This window comes from Cetorhinus maximus, chromosome 16 (assembly GCF_964194155.1).
Source record: "Cetorhinus maximus chromosome 16, sCetMax3.hap1.1, whole genome shotgun sequence".
Taxonomy (NCBI): Eukaryota; Metazoa; Chordata; class Chondrichthyes; order Lamniformes; family Cetorhinidae; genus Cetorhinus; species Cetorhinus maximus.
The window spans coordinates 29,362,014-29,377,911 of record NC_135894.1 but is presented as its reverse complement, the minus strand read 5'-3'; the positions used below and the strand labels follow the sequence as shown (position 1 = coordinate 29,377,911).

The 15,898-nt window shown below is 46.6% G+C and overlaps 1 protein-coding gene across 1 annotated transcript in view; it reads left to right on the top strand.

The window, feature by feature from the left end:
• The window catches only part of map7d2b (MAP7 domain containing 2b), a 213,915-nt gene that overhangs the window by 113,318 nt on the left and 84,699 nt on the right, over window positions 1-15,898 (top strand). Inside the window, exons 6-7 of the mRNA XM_078559598.1 lie at window positions 420-521; window positions 934-1,044. Of these exons, the coding sequence (XP_078415724.1) occupies window positions 420-521; window positions 934-1,044 (213 nt within the window). The remainder of the gene's footprint in view (window positions 1-419; window positions 522-933; window positions 1,045-15,898) is intronic.

Here is a 15,898-nt window from a genome sequence, read left to right as displayed (position 1 = left end):
CAGCTTGTGGTAAGGATTAGACCCAGTTTGAACTGCTAGACTGGGAGCAGCCACAGCCTGTAACTGAGTGCTGGTGCAGTACACCAGGCAGCATTTCTGTTACAAAAATAGATCGATTTCCCAATCCCTTGATCATGTTCCTGAGACTGCGTCTGAAAGCACCACCGCTGATGATTGAAATATGTTGATTTGAGACATTTTAGGTGAATTCGCTGCAAGACCCTGGGAATTCATGAGACCCTGGACCTGCTCTGAGATTTCAACATGTTGCACGCCACCCTTTTGTGTCAGGGTGCAAGGTCTTAACTCCCTGCCCTTCACTGTCTGTTGAAATGTTTTCTGGTTTTTAATCATCTGCTCTGGAGTGTTAAAACTATTTCGCAGCTGACTATTCTTTATTCTGCTTGTGTGTCGTGTAGGTGAATCAGAAAATACCCCATCCTCTCCTGTAGGTTTATCACTCAACACCCACCCTCCTACAGAGCCCGTGGCCTTTGCTGCTGCTGCTGACTGCGTTACTGGTATTTAGGATAATTACTATACCTAGGTGTTTTCTTTTAGTGTCTTACCCACTTGTCTAATTGGTCTGTTGAACCCACCCAGTGACCTAATGGTTTTTTGCTGTTTATATTATTACTGCTTGACATATTTTGGGTAACGTGTGTGCGTGAGTGTGTGTGTGTGTTGTGCTTTCTCATTGATCTTTCAATAATTGGTAAGCATGGTTATTGCATTATTGTTGTCGAGACAGCATCATTTCCTATACCAGCACTTGACTCAGACATATGCTCCGAGGCTGGTCTGCGTGCATGCTTGTTTCCCTGTTCAATGTGTTTTTGTTTTCAATCTCCATTGTCCTTATATTTCACAACGAGGATTTATGAAGTGCCAATCTAAATGTAAATGTCCTTGCTCGCTCTCTCCTTTTTGCAGTGGCTGACAGATTCTCAGCTTCTGCTGCCAATTTGCCCAAACAAATGGAGTCTCCTACCAGCAAGGCTGTGCCCTCCTCTACACCAGCGAATCCACATCCCCCTGAAAGAGGCAAGTGATCATCCTGCTGGGCGGTATGCGTGCTCCCTGTGGGATGTGCTTCTGAGGCCATATTAGCTTTTCCTCTCCTGTATTCACTACAGTGTTTCCTGTGTGTGCTCTCTCTGCTTTTGTTGCTTTACTAGTAATCTAGTTAAACACCAACAAGCAAAAAAAAAAGGTAGATTCCAAACCGATTGGCTATGTGTTACTGGGTAAGTGGATGCATCTGCCCAATGGATGTAGTAAGACCTATTTGAAATTTGGTATGAAATGTTACTGTTACTAGGCATGTTATGTTGCAGTGTCTGCATTGCGTGTAGAAAAAGGCAGTGTCTTCCCTATCAGGTAACTGCAGAAGGTGCTTAGTTCAGCGGTTTTCAGTTGAGATGCGGAGCAGGTAATGGTCACTGTGTGAAGCAAGATTCTACCAATGCAGCCCAGAGCAATGGCGTGTGGGTTTGAGGCTCCCCACACAGGGAGCTGACAAGCACAGGGAGGCCGCCCGCCCATGCAGAGGAGGCTGTAGACACCGATCAGGCATATGATCCAATTGGACGGCGGAACAGGTCAAGCGGCTGAATGGCCTCCTCCTGTTCCTTTGTTCATGGTGCCATTGTTGAAGGCCTTTTTAGCAGATTTTCTACTGCGTTCCTGCACCATGTGCATTTAATCAAAGACTGGATGCACTCAGTGGCTTTCAGTCAACGTTGCTGTGTAACTGTTGATCCGACCTGTTTACAGAGGGCCTAACTTCCTCACCCAAGCTCTGCCTTTGATCCTTTGGTTGGACTTAACCACTCTCTCATCCTATTAATCAATGACTCTTGTGAAGGATTCAAGGCAATGCGTTCATTTCTTGTCACAATGGGTTAGCTCTGTTTCGAATTTTTTAAGGTGACATAAAATTCGAGAGAAATAGGATTACAAAATATTGTTTTCTCCCTGTGAGGATGAAACACGCTTTTGTAAGTCCCAAGCAGCTGACAAAGTAGTGACTACTTTGCTTCAGCCCTTTCTGTGCTGGTTATTGAATGAGCTTTCTGCATTCCCTTCACTGGAAAATTGGGAAGTGATGGCAGTGAAGTGGGTTGAGGCCAGCAGAGTGAAAAAGGTGGAGTCAACGAGGAAAAGGTGATGCAGGATGTTAAACGCTATTGCCTGGCCTACACTCTGCGCACCCCACCAGTCCTGTGCCTTCACCCCCTCCAACCCCTTGCTCTTGCCCTGAGTTTACATCACCAGCTCTGGTTGGGGCCTATATCTGGAGGTCTCATCACATGATCTCCTGCCTCCATCTGCGCTGACCTACATTTGGATGATTCGTCATGGTTAGTCAAACCTTTGTTTCTCATGTCAAATATTTTTCAAATGAATAAAGAGAGGTGTTCCAGATATTTTCTCTTTTAAGAACACTATTTTTAATTGTATGTTTGCGGCAAACAAGCCAGGTGAACAGCAAGATCTGGCAACCAATGCATCGAGAATTCGATTACTCTTTTTAATTCTGAATAACTTGCAGGATAATGTGCAAGCTGCTGAGGCAGAAAAGGCTTGTGTGTGAGCGTTTGAAAAACAACTCCTTATTGATTGACTATATACTGTCTCAGTTCGCACACAAGCACACAGCCTCTGTTTCAAACCTGTCGACTATTAGCTGCTGAGACCCTGAGGGGGTGTCACATTCCAGAAGGTCAGGTTAGGATCCCACACTCTGGTGCCCTTCTCAGTTTACAGGGTTGCTTGGACTGCATCTCACTAGCATGGGCACCTCTTTGGCCTATTCCTGCACCACGCCCAAGGTAGCAATGTTGTCGGTGGGCATGTTTTGCCAAGGTCTCTCCTCAACCCTGGCAAGGGGGATAATTTTTGAACATTGTTTAACATAAGAACATAAGAACTAGGAGCAGGAGTAGGCAATTCAGCCCCTTGAGCCTGCCCCACCATTCATTACGATCACAGCTGATCTCATTTTGGCCTCAACTCCAATTTCCCGCCCTCTCCCCATAACCTTTCAACCCATTACTAATTAAAAATCTGTCTATCTCCTCAAATTTATTCAGCGTCCCGGCATCCATTGCACTCTGAGGTAGTGAATTCCACAGATTCACGACCCTTTGAGAAAAGTAATTCCTCCTCATCTCTGATTTAAATCTACCACCCCTTAGCCTAAAACTATGGCCTCTCGTTCTAGAATGCCCCACAAGGGGAAACATCCGCTCCACGTCTACTTTGTCTATCCCCTTTAGCATCTTATATACCTCAGTTAGATCTCCTCTCATCCTTCTAAACTCTAGTGAGTATAGGCCTAAACTGCTCAATCTCTCCTCATAAGACAAGCCCCGCATCTCTGGAATCAATCTAGTGAACCTCCTCTGAACCATCTCCAGTGCAACTACATCCTTCCACAAGTAAGGGGACCAAAACTGTGCGCAGTACTCCAGGTGCGGTCTCACCATGCCTTGTACAGTTGCAACAACACTTCCCTATTTTTATACTCTATTCCTTTAGCAATAAATGCCAAAATTCCATTTGCCTTCCTTCTAACCTGCTGTACCTGCATACTAGCTTTCAGCGATTCATGCACGAGGACACCCAGATCCCTCTGCACTGCAGCATTCTGAAGTTTCTCTCCATTTAAATAATAAGTCACCTTTTTTATTCTTCCGACCAAAATGGATAACCTCACACTTATCCACGTTAAACTCCATCTGCCAAATTTTGGCCCATTCACCTAACCTGTCCATATCCATTTGTAAATTTCTTATTTCTTCATTGGAACTTACTTTCCCACCTATTTCGGTGTCAACAAAAACCAAAGGTCTCCACAGCAATTCTGGGTACCAAGCAGGTGCCAGGGGCAGGAGTTAAGAGGGTCCCATTTCCGGTTCCCCCCCACCGACCATCACTTGCCCTTTAAGTTGGGGGTGCAGTGAATGGAAACTCCTGGAAGTGGGAAGAGTGAGGGAGTCTCCATCGTTTCCCTATCGACCAAGCAGAGTTACCACAGGAGCCCAGCAAAATTGTGAACTCGAGGCCTCAATGCCAGTTCAGCCAGACTGGCCTCGTCAGTGAATGAAAATGACCTGCTTCTCGTTGAAGGCTGCCTGAGCCCAGCGACCTATGTTAACAAAGGGTGACTCAAGCTGTGATGGGATTTTTGTTTTCCTCAAAATGTGGGTGTTGGAAAGGCTGCCATTGCCCATCCCTAGTTGCCCTGAGAAGGTGGAAGTGGGCCACTATCTTAGACCACTGCAGCTGTTTGCTAAGTTTCAAAAGAGCAAGAAGTGACCTTGTTGAAACATGTAAAATTCATCTGGCCTGATTTTTGGGCCTGACAGGGGGGTCACTATGTGCAACGTCCCTGTACCACAGTCAAAAGTGTTGAGAATGTGGAACTCCCTGTCACAGGAAGGGGCTGAAGCAAATAGAATAGAAGCATTTAGGGGTAACTAGACAAGCATGTGAGGGTGAAGGGGATAGAGGGATACAATAATAGAGTTACATGAGGAGAGATAGGAGGAGGCTCAAATCGAGCATAAACACCAGCATGGACTGGTTGGGCCAAATGGCCTGTTTCTGTGCCTATATCCTATGTACTTACAATTATACGAAGCTGCTGTGTAACCATATCCCTCACTCACTTCTGTCTGTACAGATTTCCATTTCAGCTCAATTATATGCTTAGCCTTAATGAATGTTTCCATAACTTACTCCACAACTCTGTTAACTGTCTTTATGTGGCTGCCTTGATTCAATGCTGTCACCCTTGCCTCAGAATCAGAAGGCCATGGTTTTGAGTCCTCATTTTATAGACTTGAGCACATGAACTAGGCTGCCACACCCTGCAGTACACAGGGAGTGTTACATTGCCTTTCAAGGTGAGATGTTAAACCGAGGCCCTGTCTGCCCTCCTGACGGCTGTAAAAGATTTCATGGGCTTACTTTAAAGAGGCCGGGAGTTCTCTCTGGTACCCTGGCCAGTACTTTACCCCTCAAGCAACCCCTCTAAAACTGATTATCCAGCAATTATCACATGGCTGTTTGTGGAAGCTTGCTCAGGGGGCTATGGTGGGTAACTGCCCCAGCTCTGGGGTGTGGGGGAGGGGGCCTGCCCCAGCTCTGGGGTGTGGGGGAGGGAGGGGGCCTGCCCCAGCTCTGGGGTGTGGGGGAGGGAGGGGGCCCTACCCCAGCTTTGGGGTGTGGGGGAGGGAGGGGGCCCTACCCCAGCTCTGGGGTGTGGGGGAGGGAGGGGGCCCTACCCCAGCTCTGGGGTGTGGGGGAGGGAGGGGGCCCTACCCCAGCTCTGGGGTGTGGGAGAGGAAGGGGGCCCTACCCCAGCTCTGGAGGGTGGGGGAGGGAGGGGGCCTGCCCCAGCTCTGGGGTGTGGGGGAGGGAGGGAGCCTGCCCCAGCTCTGGGGTGTGGGGGAGGGGGCCTGCCCCAGCTCTGGGGTTTGGGGGAGGGAGGGGGCCCTGCCCCAGCTCTGGGGTGTGAGCGAGGGAGGGAGGGGGCCCTGCCCCAGCTCTGGGGTGTGGGGGAGGGGGCCTGCCCCAGCTCTGGGGTTTGGGGGAGGGAGGGGGCCCTGCCCCAGCTCTGGGGGGAGGGGGCCAGCCCCAGCTCTGGGGTTTGGGGGAGGGAGGGGGCCAGCCCCAGCTCTGGGGTTTGGGGGAGGGAGGGGGCCAGCCCCAGCTCTGGGGTTTGGGGGAGGGAGGGGGCCAGCCCCAGCTCTGGGGTTTGGGGGAGGGAGGGGGCCAGCCCCAGCTCTGGGGTTTGGGGGAGGGAGGAGGCCCTGCCCCAGCTCTGGGGTTTGGGGGAGGGAGGGGGCCCTGCCCCAGCTCTGGGGGGAGGGGGCCAGCCCCAGCTCTGGGGTTTGGGGGAGGGATGGGGCCAGCCCCAGCTCTGGGGTTTGGGGGAGGGAGGGGGCCAGCCCCAGCTCTGGGGTTTGGGGGAGGGAGGGGGCCAGCCCCAGCTCTGGGGTTTGGGGGAGGGAGGAGGCCCTGCCCCAGCTCTGGGGTGTGGGGGAGGCGGCCTGCCCCAGCTCTGGGGTGTGGGGGAGGGGGCCTGCCCCAGCTCTGGGGTTTGGGGGAGGGAGGGGGCCCTACCCCAGCTCTGGGGTTTGGGGGAGGGGTCCTACCCCAGCTGTGGGTCCTGCCTCCCCATGCAGTGGGGCAATCTGATGACTGGCACATGCTGATGGGGATGGAGGCACAGGCTCCCTCCCCATTGGCACTACACTAGCCAGACCCTCTTCAAGGGGACCAAATGTTTAATTTTTTAAAAAATCCTGCTTTTTTCAGTGATCCAAGCCTAGAGTATGGATTCTCCCCGTTTCCCACCAAATGGACACAGGATACACCTGCCCACCTCAAGAATGATAGCTCTCATCGGTCGTTTCTTATCTACCTAAGTTGTCCTTGTTCACCTGCTACCATCCTGGGAGTCGCAATGAACAATAATGGAGTTGTTGACTAATTACATGACAATCAATCTCTGAATTTCTCTACAACAGACTTGGATATTAAGTGAGGAAAACTCTGGAGAGCTTTGGGATCCATTGGTCCAATGGCACCTCTTCCCCCCAAATGTGCTGCTGATAGGGTAGTTGGAGAGAAGCTGTTTTCCTTTAAAATCAGAGCTAGGCTGATATCAGGAAGTACTTCTTCACACAAAGGGAAATCTGGAACTCCAGCTTCCAAAAAGCTGAAAATGTCAAAATTGAGATTGATGGAGTTTATTAATCAAAAGTATTGAGGGCTACAGAACCATGATGGAGCTAAGGTACAGTTTAGCCATGATCTAATTAAATGGCAGAACAGGCTAGGGGCTGAATGGCCTCCTCCTGTTCCTACATTTCAATACTAACCATGTGTGGAAGGATTAGAATGTGGAACATGGAGTGGTTGAGGTGAATTCCAGGGAGGCATTTAAGGGAACCTAGATAAATTCATAAGGGAGGAAGGAGTAGAGGATATATGGATAGGCTGAGGTGAAGAGGGTTAGGAGGAGGTTCCTGTGGAGCACAAACCCCAGCGTGGAGCTGTTGGGCCAAATTCTGGGTCTGATTCTGTGCTGCCTCTTTAATGTAATTCTATGTAAAGTTGGCCTAGAAATTGGCCCTTGCAGCACTTGTTTTTCAGAGGCTACTCGGACTAGTGAGACTAATATGGTGGACAGGAGGTATGCCCAATTGAGTAAGAACAAACAAGGCACCCTTAGCCAATGTCCCTTCACATTTACCAATATGGGACCTAGCACCTGTTTGTGGCCCTCTCTCCAAAATAGGTTTGCCTTGAGGCAATTGGTACCTAGGCTGACTGAACTCGGGGGAACTAGGCCTTTGAATCGCCTGCCGAGAAAAAGGTCAGTAATTCAACTGAATGCAAGCACTTCTGCACCCATTTAACCCCCTCCCCTGGCCTCCTCCTCCAGATCCCTGACCACCCCTCTTGGGATTTTGCAGTTAGCTTGCAGGCCCCATCCCGAAGGCACTGGGGACAGGTCAGCTGCCTCCTGGGGGCAGACTGAGAGAACAGCAACCCAGGCGGGTTTTAAGCTCCCCGGACCCTCCATTCCCCTTGCCTAGCTACAGCAGCCCCTCATTCTTGGCCAAAAGACATCAAATCAAATCCATCCGCACTCGATGCACTAAATGCAATAAGACGGGTGAATGTCACTCAATCGCTTACTGCCATGCAAATTGCAATGGCAGAGGGCTGCCTACACGAGAGGGAAGGTTCCCATGTGGTAATTGTGAACAAAAATTCACAACCCAGGTTGATCTCAGTCAGCACGAGAGGTAGAAACATGCTAGCCTGAGGAATGAGAAGCGGTTGGAAGCTCCATTGTCCGAAAAGAAACCAGACAGGAAAGATTACAGATGACCCGAAGAAAACAAACCTCCTTCGGGAACTCGAACAGAAGTTTCAAGGACGCTGGGACATTAACAAGAGAATTGCAAATGTCTTCCAGTCAAAACCCAGTAAACAGATTTTGGACAAATGCCGATTTACTGCAGAGAGCTATGGTGGAAGCGGCAAGTGTAACACTCATTCCCGTGTTGGTGTTCCTGGTGCAGAGTCACTGAGTGAGAGGGGGTAAGACTGATAACAGTAATAATGTAACCTCTTATCTAAAAAGAGTGATCCAACTGCTGGCCAGTGTCCCGAAGCACAGGGATCTGGCTGACCGGCTTACACCAGTGGAAGAATTAATGGACTATAGGGGAGACCCTGACACCAGGGCCCTAAGCATTGGGCTTGTGGAAAACACCACCGAGATGTTAATGAGCAACGGAAAACCTCAGGAAACAGCAAAGAGCTCTGAGAGGAAGTAGGAAAAGCACCCATGGGGTTTACAACACTGGTGCTAAAAAGGGATGGGCAGCTAAAAAGGCAGTGTTCGGAGGAACCCAACCAGTGTACAAAATTGACAGGTGAAAACTTGTAAATCAGATGATGGGTGCAGCACCCCCTATGACAATCTCTCTAAGCAAAGAGGAACTGGAACACTGTTTCAAAGCTAACCATACTGAACAATAAGGCAAACATCAGAAAATTCCCCAATACCAAGGAGTTTAACTCCAACGAAGCCATTTGAGGAGGATTAAGGGTATTGATGGAAGAAGTGCCTGAAAATACGAACATGGAAACCATCCAGGACATAGAGGAGGAAGGTGATACCTGGCTTCCTGGACTCTTCTCCCTCTGGCTAGGACCAGGCAGCATACTGGAAAGCCTGAAGCAAGTTGCACCAAGCTCATCCCCAAACCAAAAGATGCCAAATGCCTGAAGAATCGACAACTGGCGACTCATCACCATCAGTCAAATGCTGCTGCATCTCTTCGAGATCATGGTAAAAGCAAGGTTGTCAAGATCAATCCTTGACAGAAGGGATTTTTAGTAGCAACCCCTGGATGCAATGTATACATTGCCATCCTGCAGTACATCAAAGGAGGTTAAGAATAACAAAGTACCAGGCAGTTGACTTTGTGGACCTAGCCAAAATATTCAATGCCATGAAACACAAAATGTTGATCAAAGCTCTAAACAGAACAGGGTTACCCAAGAACTTCATTAACTTGATGGAAGATCTGTGCACCGATAACACTATGGTGATTGAAGGCGACTATATCCGAAGTGCACCGATAAATAACAAAGAGGGTGTTAAATAGGGTGACCCCTTTTCTCCAATTCTATTCAGTATTTCACTGGACCCATTGATATGTTCACTAGAAAAGGCCGATATGGGAATGTTAACACTTCTACAGGGGAAGTGAGTCTGCTGTTTATGATTGGGCTTTCCTCAGCAACACTCGCATATGGAACCTAAAGGCTGTCCAGTCATTCTGTGACAACCTGGGGCTGGAAATTATCACCTCGAGGACAAAAGGATTCCACTTCGCTTGTAAGGGAATGACCTTTTTACACAATCACATGGAAAGCCGACGTTTGAAAGGTGGACCTGTTTGTTACATCCCACCCAGGGACATGGTGAAGTACCTGTGAGTGCTGTAGACCCATGGGCAGGTGTTGCAGAGGACCAGTAGGATCACAGATCACAAGTCTAAGGGCGATTTCACTTTGACCAGCTCAGAGAATTGAGATCCCAAAAACAGACATAATTCCGAGAATCTATTTCCATCTAATTCTCGCAGAAGTTTCACAAAATGCACTTATAAAACTGGATCACATAATCAGGAAATCCACAGGAGAGATCCTACGCCTTCGCCGCTAACAAAACCTTGGACCATTGCCAACAATTTGACTGATAGTATGATGGACATCGAACCTTGAAGCAAGGCCCGACATTATAGTCAGGAAACGGGAGGACGTGACTGTAGTAGATAGTTCAGTGTGAGGACAGCAACATGACACATGTTGTTGTTCGCCTGTGACGAAAAGTGGAAGAAATATCTGCACCTTAAAGGGGAAACTCTGGGACTGATTGGAGACTCGGGGATCAGATTCTTTGGATTTGTGATTTGCAGCATGAGGCAAAGGGCTGGAGAAAAACAACGGACTCTTGCAGTTTCCGAAGATCCAAAAACATAAATCATTCGCACAGCAGATTTCGGGATTAACTATATCTTGGACACAAGAGATTTTGCAGATTTTCAGTTACAAGTGAGAATTGATGACCTCTATCAAACGACCAGCTTTTCTTTATTTTTTTTTATTTGTTCATGGGACGTGGGGGTCACTGGCTAGACCAGCATTTATTGCCCATCCCTAATTGTCCTCGTTCAGAGGGCAGTTAAGAGTCAACCACATTGCTGTGGGTCTGGAGTCACATGTAGGCCAGACCAGGTAAGGATGACAGATTTCCTCCCCTAAAGGACATTAGTGAACCAGATGGGTTTTTATGACCATCGGCAATGGTTTCATGGTTATCACCAGACTTTTAATTCCAGATTATTCATTGAATTCAGTTTTCACCATCTGCAGTGGTGGGATTCGAACCTGGATCGCTGGAGCATTATCCTGGGTTTCTGATATACTAGTCCAGTGACAGTAGCACTATGCGTCGGAAAGGTGATATATTTCCATGGCAGGATGGTGAGAGGCTTGGAGGGGAACTTCCAGGTGGTCATCTTCCCATGTGCCTGCTGTCCTTGTCCTTCTAGGTGGTAGTGGTCATGGGTTTGGAAGGTGCTGTCTAAGGAGCCTTGTTGAGTTCCTGCAGAGCATCTTGTAGATGGTACACACTGCTGCTACTGTGTGTCAGTGGTGGAAGGAGTGAATGTTTGTGGATGGGATGCCAATCAAGCAGGCTGCTTTGTCATTTGATGTACAGGATTTATTATTAAAATCATTATTAAATTAATATTAAATGATAAAACATGCAACAACTACAATAATGAGTTTAAACTAACACACCTAAACTAACAGTTAAAATCCTGATTAATGCAGTACGCCATACCTAGCCTTTGGGGATTAGGTGTTTCATTGAGAACATTGAGAGCTGTTGAATAAAGACATTTACCCCAGGCTGGATGACGAAAGACTAGTTCTGGATTCAAGGGTAATTGTATAGAGCTCTCAAGCTGGTGATGATGAAACACCTAATCCCCAGAGGCTGGGTATGGTGTACTACATTAATTGGGATTTTAACTGTTGGGTTTTTTTTCATTTTATGTGATTTTGGCATCGCTGGCTAGACCAGCATTTATTGCCCATCCCTAATTGCCCTTGAAAAGGTGGTGGTGAGCTGCCTTCTTGAACCGCTGCAGTCCATATGGTGTAGGTACACCCACAGTGCTGTTAGGGAGTGAGTTCCAGGATTTTGACCCAGGTTTAGGTGTGTTAGCTTAGACTAATTATTGTAGTTGTTGCATGTTTTATCATTTTAATATTAATTTAATAATGATTTTAATAATACTACACAACAATCAAATGATGTGTTCAAGAATAGGTCTCTGGACCACTGAACCTAGTTGCATCTTTCTGTCGGTGTGGTATTCCATGCTTGGTTAACATCGAAGGCCATACAATTCAGAACCTGCCACTCCTCCCCCTTACATCGAGCGTAACTTCCCTTCACAGAGTCACAGAATTGTTACAGTGTAGAAGGAGGCCATTCAACCCATCATGTTTGCCCCAGCTCTCTGAGCATTTTAGCTTAGTGCCAATCTCCTGCCTTTTCCCTGTAACTCTCCACATTGTTTCTATTTAAATAATCATCCAATGCCCTCTTGAATGCCTCAATTGAACCTGCCTCCACCACACTTTCAGGCAGTGCATTCCAAACCCTAACTACTCGTTGTGTGAAAAAGTTTTTTCTCACCTCACATTTGCTTCTTCTGCAAAACATTTAAAACTGTGCCCTCTGGTTCTCGATCCATTTCCGAGCAGGAACAGTTTCTCCCTACCTATTCTGTCCAGACCCCTCATGATTTTGAAAACCTCTATTAAGTCTCCTCTTAACCTTCTCCTCTCCAAGGAAAACAGTCCCAACTTCTCCAATCTTTCCTCATAACTGAAGTGCCCCATCCCTGGAACCATACTCATAAACCCCTCCAATGCATCCACATCCTTCCTATAGTGTGGCACCCAGAGCTGTACACAACACTCCAGCTGAAATCTAACTAGTGTCTTATATAAATTTATCATAACCTCCCTGCTCTTGTGCTCTCTGCCCCTATTAATGAAGCCTAGAATACTGTATGCTTTAGAAATAGCTCCCTCTACCTGCCCTGCCACCTTTAATGACTTATGTACATATACACCCAGGTCTCTTTGCTCCTGCACATACCTTGGGAATAGTATCCTTTATTTTATACTGTGTTCCATGTTCTCTGTACCAACATTTATCACCTCATACTTCTCTGCATTGAACTTCACCTGCCGCCTATCTGCCCACTGCACCAATGTATCAATGTCCTTTCGAAGTTCTACACAGTCCTCCTCACAGTTTACAATTCTCCAAAGTTTTGTTGCATCCGTAAACTTTGAAATTGTCCCCTGAACACCAAGATCTAGATCATTTATATATATCAGGAAAAGCAAGGGTCCCAATACCGAACGCTGGGGAACTCCACTACAAACCTTCCAGCTCGAAAAATAACCATTAACTATAACTCTCTGTTTCCTATCCCTCAGCCAATTTTGTATCCATGTTGCTACTGCCCCTTTTATTCCATGACCTATAACTTTCCTCACAAGTCTATTGTGTGGCACTGTATTGACCGCCTTTTGGAAGTCCATATACACCACATCAACAGCCTTTCCCTCTTCAACCATCTCTGTTAACCTCTTCAAGAAGCTCCAGCAAGTTAGTTAGACATGATTTTCCTTCAACTAATCCATGCTGACTCCCTGAATCAATCCACATTTTTCCAAGTGACTCTTAATTCTATCCCTTGGTTGTTCTCGCTTCTGGATGTATTTGCACGTGGACGAATCATGCAAAGATTCAAATTGGGCACTCTAAATTTATCCATTTTTGTGGCAGAGTGTGGCAAAATAGGCAAATGTCTCGTCACCTAGTGAGTGACAAGTGTGAATGGATGGGAAAATGTGAACTTGTCCACTTTGGCAGGAAGGATAGAAAAGCAGTTTAAATGGTGAGAGATTGCAGAACCCTGAGGTACAGGAGGATCTGGGTCTCCTGGTAAACAAATCACATGAAGTTAGTGTGCAGCTACAGCAAGTGATTAGGAAGACAAATGGAATGTTTGCATTTATTGCAAGAGGAATGGAATATAAAAGTAGGGAGGTTTTGCTACTGTTGTACAGGGCATTGTGAGACCACATCTGGAATATCATGCACAATTTTAGCCTCCTTACTTAAGAAAGGATATAATTGAATTGGAAGCAGTTCAGAGAAGGTTCACTTGACTTGATTCCTGGGATGACGGGTTTATCATCTGGGGAAAGGTTGGACAGGCTGGGCCTATATCCATTGCAGTTTAGACGAATAAGAGGTGACCTTATTGAAACATCTAAGATCTTGAGGGGACTTGACAGGGTGGATGCCAAAAGAATATTTCCCCTTGTGGGAGAGACTAGAACCGGGGACACAGTTTAAAAATAAGGCGGCTCCAATTTAAGGTGGGGAGGAATTTTTTCTCTGAGGTCATTAGTCTGTGGAATTCTCTTCCCCAGAGAGAAATGGAGGTGGCTCCTGGAATATCTTTAAGGCCAAGTTAGATTCTTGATCGACAAAGGAGTCAAAGTGCAAAGGCAGTCAGGAAAGTGGAGTTGAGGCCACAATCAGATCAGCTGTGATCTTATCAAATAGTGGAGCAGACCCGAGGGGCTGAATGGCTTACTCCTGTTCCTAATTCATGTATATGTTCATATGAATTCAAATCCCGAAGCCAAGCGATAACCTCCTCATTTGCTGAGTTAGTCCATCACTTAGTCTGTGGAGGTGACATGCCTCAATAATGTATTGTTTGTGTCTCTCCACAGGTACATAAAGGGTTTGTACTCAGGCCCCAGCAGTGGACACTGGCTGCACAGGGGCCCTGGGCTGTCCTGAACCTGTTTAATAAGAACCACCCTTGCCATGGTAGTTCAAAGCCTGCCATTTGATCAGTGGGGTTTGTCATGATAATAGTTGATTGTTGTAGTGGACTCCAGTATTAGATACTGTAGTAATCTGATGTGTAATATACCTTTAAGAAGAATGTTATAATAGAAGATCGCATGATCTTAGTATCCAATAGCAGGATAGCATGGGCTACCTTAGCAGTCAGTAATCTAGAGTTAGAGTCTGTAATGTAGAGACAGGGTTTGACTTGTAAGCACACAAGTGTAGCTGCTGAGTTCCTTTATAAAAAGCAAGGAAGGACAGGAAAAAAGCAAGAAAGGAAATCAAGTGAACCAGAGTCAGACCATATTGCACACAGTAATTATTTCTGTCCTAACCGTTGAGGCAGTCCCCTCGAAGCATGCCACAGTTGGGAAGATTCCTTCGACCCAACCGTGGACAATTGGTCTCCTTATGTTGAATATCAAGCTAACAACATTACAGGGTAGGAGAAGAGGCGAGCGATCCTCTTATCCATGTGTGGGAGTAAGACCTATGGATTGATTCGAAGTTTGACAGCACCCAGTTCCCCGGATTCAAAAAATTTTGATGACTTAGTGAACCTTGTGAAGAGTCATTATCAGCCCAAGCCCTTGGTAACGATACAATGGTTCAAATTTAATTCAAGAAATAGAGCCCCAGGAGAGACAGTTGCTTGTTATGTGGCAAGTCTGAAACAGTTAACAGAATATTGCGAGTTTGGTGCATCTATCAATGATATGCTTAGAGGTCATTTGGTGTGCGGTATAAATGAAGGTGCGATTCAGAAGAGATTACTGTCTGAAACAAATTTGGATTTTCAGAAGGCACTAGAGGTAGCACTGGCCATGGAAAGCGCAGCAAGGAACTCAAAAGCCATACAAGGAGCATAAAATGGTGCCGTCCTTCACATTGAGCGGCGAATCTCATCCAAAAAGGGCAAGAAAATGCACAGCTCTGAGAAGCGGGAAGCAGCCACCGCTTGCAGGCAAATAAAAAGAAATGACTTAGCAGCTAAAACATGGAATAATGATGACAGAATTGGAAGTAGACAACCTTGTAATGAATGAAAATTTTAAAATATCAAATGTTTTTATTGTCATCGAAATGGATACCTCATGAGACCTTGCAGGGATAGAATCAGGAAGATTTTCAATCAAAAGAAAAAACCCCGTGAGATCCATAACGTAGAAGAGCCTGAAGTAACAGATTCAGATATTTATTCATTGTATAATTTAAAGGTAGGAAGAACAGAACCAATCTATGTAACAGTGAGGGTGAATGATAGGCCTATCAGAATGGAGGTGGACACAGGAGCATCCACTATGGTAATAGGTGAGCATACCTTCAAATACCTGAATTGTGGAGAATGTAAATTAAATTTGGAATAAACAGGTACCAAATTGAAAACTTACACGGAGAAGACATCAAGATTAAAGGCATAAGCAGGGTTACAGTACAGTACAATCAGTAAAATTACCCTTGGTGGTGGTAGCAGGTAAGGGGCTAAGTCTCCTTGGATGAAACTGGCTGAAAGAAATTAAATTGGATTGGACTGAGCTCTTCCAGCTGGGAGCCAGGGGGCTACCTGAGCTACTACAAAAATACGCCTCAGTTTTCCAAGATGAAACTCAGGAACATCCAAGGACTACAAGCAAAGATTCATGTGGATCCAGATGCTACCCCAGATTTATGAAGGGAAGACCAGTACCTTACGCAATGCAGGAAAAGGTAGACGCCAAATTGGGCAGATTAGAGAAACTGGGAGTGATACAACCTGTGCAGTTCTCGGAATGGGCAGCACCAATAGTCCCCGTACTTATGCCTGACCAAAGTGTTCGAATTTGTGGACAC